Raw genomic sequence first — 3,516 nt, 5'->3', positions numbered from 1 at the left:
CCTGTCCTCAGCATCTGTGATCTGGATCGCACCGTGTTTCTGTATGAACAGAAACAGCCTGAATCTTCTCTCCTTCACCTCAGCAGAAATCAGGATATCTCCAGTGAAGCTCTATTCTGTAGGGGAGGGTGGTCAAGGGTCATCGGTGCTCTGCTCCCAGAGATGCACAGCCCTGCAGCAGCAGGAGCAGCCCTCGTCCCCTGGGTGACCTCAGAAATTAAATATTTAATCACGTCAGTCATAGACCCAGGTCCCATGAATTCTCTCTGACCGGAGAGATAATTTTTTTAAAAAGACGTAGTTTAATTTGAAATCCTAAAGATGCTCAGGGCATCATGTGAGGCCTTCAGGCTTTCATGCAAAATAAATATTAACATCATTAATGAATAATTGCAACATGATCATTAACATCAACACTTATGACTGCCAATGGGTGACTGAGAACTGAACATAGAGTTATTCCAAAAATAACATCCGTAGGTGGATCTTTCATTACTCAAGGTCATACTAGAACTTAAAAAAATGGAATAGGAATTTTGCAGATCAAGTTATGCTAAGCAGAAAGAGGATGTAAAACTTCCAGAAAAGTTTGGCATTTTGCTTTTATTTAAAAATGTCAAAAAGGAATTGGAAAAATATGTACTTCAATATGACCCAAACTCTATTCCAAATTTCCATCGTGAATTTGCACAGTCCTTTGCACCTAAAATTTCTGATATTAGCAAGGCCAAGGGCATGTATTTTCCCATGCATGGATGGGATAAGGTAGCAAGGGATGAGATGTCAAGAAATTTCTGTTACATATTTGCCTTTCTGATGACCAGAAATTCCAAAGAAAGACATTGGGCTTCACCATTTCTGCATTCAAAAACAAAACACAGGGCCATGGAATTACACTTGCTGGAATTTAATTTAAAAAAATCATATCGAGGAGTGACTGATGTCCAGAAGGCCTTTGCATGACTCTGGAATCCACTGCTCCTCAGTCTTAATTATGATTTTTATGTTAATTAAGCACTCGCTAGCTCTGAACAAGCCACCTAGCATCTCAATGTAACAGCATTACCATATGCAAAATGAGCAGAAACATACCTTTTAGCAGTTCACAAGCATCACACAAGAATTAACTTGACATTAAAAAATTGTAAAAAATTTACAGAACAAATTGATAATAACACAAAATTGAGGGGTTGGTCAAAACCAATGAGGCAAAGACTAAATAGATGAAGGCACATTCAACAAATAAGTATAGGCTTAGTACGTAAATCACGAATTACTGTGGGGTACCTCATTTCCGGCAGGACAATTTCGAGCTAAATAAAAGGTGTCCCCGTCCCTTTGCTCCTCACTCAACTGCACCACTCAGTTAACACGGTAAGCGTTACCTATTAGCAGTGTGCCTTGACAGCGATGGTTCTCATTTGGTTTTGGTCAAGTAATGAATTGAAATATGTCTTTTTGTATCTGATCTTTGTAGGGTGTTGGGCTGGAAAACCTTTAAAGGTTCCTTCCAACCCAAACTATTCTATGTCTCTATGATTCCATGATCTACAGCTCTCTCTGAAATCCAGATTTTCCTAGCCTGTTGGTCTATTGCTTATTGCAAAAGACAGTTGGTAGAGAGAGCACAGTGGGAAATGATCTTCTTCGGATGGAAGTTCAAGGAGTGATCTTCATGATGAGCACAGAAAGTTAGTTCTCAGGATAGTTCAAAAAAGGCACAAATATCGCTGAGATAGTGACAGGTGGCTCGATTTCTGTAAGGATCTTTTTTTACAACTCAAGGCAAATAAATAGGAAGCAACATGTGATATGGGTATCACCCATGGGCCTAGACAGCAGCATTTGTAAGTCAAAATAAATGACATCTATATACTTGGAAAGATGGGTTGTATTGAAAGTACGTTGTGTTTCAGGTCCTTGCTCCTTCAAGCTTTGACTACCCTACGAACAGCATGTGCTCTAGTGGATGTTGCTCTACCGGATGCTGCTCCGTCGTGAAGAGCAAAACGGTGTGCTGCAGCCAGCCATGCCAGAAGACCATCTGCTGCGACCCATGCCAGAAGACCGTCTGCTGCAGCCCATGCCAGCAGTCCTGCTGCTGCGACCCATGCCAGAAGCCCTGCTGTGACCCATGCCAGCAGTCCTGCTGTGACCCGTGCCAGAAGCCCTGCTGCGACCCGTGCCAGCAGTCTTGCTGCGACCCGTGCCAGAAGCCCTGCTGTGACCCGTGCCAGAAGCCCTGCTGTGACCCATGCCAGCAGTCCATCTGCTGTGACCCGTGCCAGAAGCCCTGCTGTGACCCGTGCCAGCAGTCCATCTGCTGTGACCCGTGCCAGAAGCCCTGCTGTGACCCATGCCAGCAGTCCATCTGCTGTGATCCGTGCCAGAAGCCCTGCTGTGACCCGTGCCAGCAGTCCATCTGCTGTGACCCGTGCCAGAAGCCCTGCTGTGACCCGTGCCAGCAGTCCATCTGCTGTGACCCATGCCAGAAGCCCTGCTGTGACCCGTGCCAGCAGTCCTGCTGCGACCCGTGCCAGAAGCCCTGCTGTGACCCATGCCAGCAGTCTTGCTGCGACCCGTGCCAGAAGCCCTGCTGTGACCCATGCCAGCAGTCCTGCTGTGACCCGTGCCAGAAGCCCTGCTGTGACCCATGCCAGCAGTCCTGCTGTGACCCGTGCCAGAAGCCCTGCTGTGACCCATGCCAGCAGTCCTGCTGTGACCCATGCCAGAAGCCCTGCTGTGACCCGTGCCAGCAGACATGCTGCGACCCGTGCCAGAAGCCCTGCTGTGACCCGTGCCAGCAGACATGCTGCGACCCATGCCAGCAGTCCTGCTGTACCAAGGTGTGCCAGAAGTCCTGCTGCTGCTGTGGCCAGCGCCCCTGCTGCTGCTGTGGCTGCCGTCCCTGCTGCTGCTCTGGATGTCTGTCTTGCTGCTCCTATGTGGTGAAGAAGCCCGTTCTGGTGTCTTGCAGCCCCATACAATACTGCTCTCCCATGAGGAAGTATTGCATACCCATCCAGCAGTGCTGCACCTCAATCAAGAAGTGTTGCTGAGCTAACTCTGGGTAGCAAAAGCAGCTCTGCTGGCTCCCATCTCTGGCAATCAACAAGAACAAGCATAAGGAGATGAAAACCTGCTCATTTGCTTCAGGTTCATATGATGATGGAGTAGACACCTAGTGATTTTCTTCTTGTTTTCAAACTTAAACTGTCTTCTTTCTGTCCTGTAATTATTGAACATCTCCAATGCACTTGAATATATCACCCATTGTACAAGGCAAAGAGCTATTAGGTACTTGTGGAGCTGTTAATTCTCTTCTTGGTGTATGGGACTTGGGATACCTTTGCTGTTAATGTGATCATTCTTCATTTTCTCTCTTGAGTCGTAGACAATAAAACTTAGCATTCAGCAAAATGCAAAATCTTGTCTTTTGGTTGTTCTTACATCACTTTCCCCAGAATGTGTCCTCATTCTGGTGCTATTTTCTCTGCCTTCAGCCAGGCTCTTGCT

The 3,516-nt window shown here is 46.7% G+C and overlaps 1 protein-coding gene across 1 annotated transcript; it reads left to right on the top strand.

Annotated features, from left to right (window-relative positions):
- Positions 1–1,296: 1,296 nt before the first annotated feature.
- On the top strand, positions 1,297–3,059 carry LOC104633568 (uncharacterized). Its single transcript, XM_010299812.2, has 2 exons — positions 1,297–1,380; positions 1,917–3,059. The coding sequence occupies exon 2, from the start codon at positions 1,956–1,958 to the stop codon at positions 3,057–3,059; it is 1,104 nt and encodes a 367-aa protein (XP_010298114.2). The 5' UTR covers positions 1,297–1,380; positions 1,917–1,955.
- Positions 3,060–3,516: the final 457 nt, after the last annotated feature.

This window comes from Balearica regulorum, chromosome 28 (genome assembly GCF_011004875.1).
Source record: "Balearica regulorum gibbericeps isolate bBalReg1 chromosome 28, bBalReg1.pri, whole genome shotgun sequence".
Taxonomy (NCBI): Eukaryota; Metazoa; Chordata; class Aves; order Gruiformes; family Gruidae; genus Balearica; species Balearica regulorum.
This window is presented reverse-complemented; position numbering and strand designations above follow the sequence as displayed.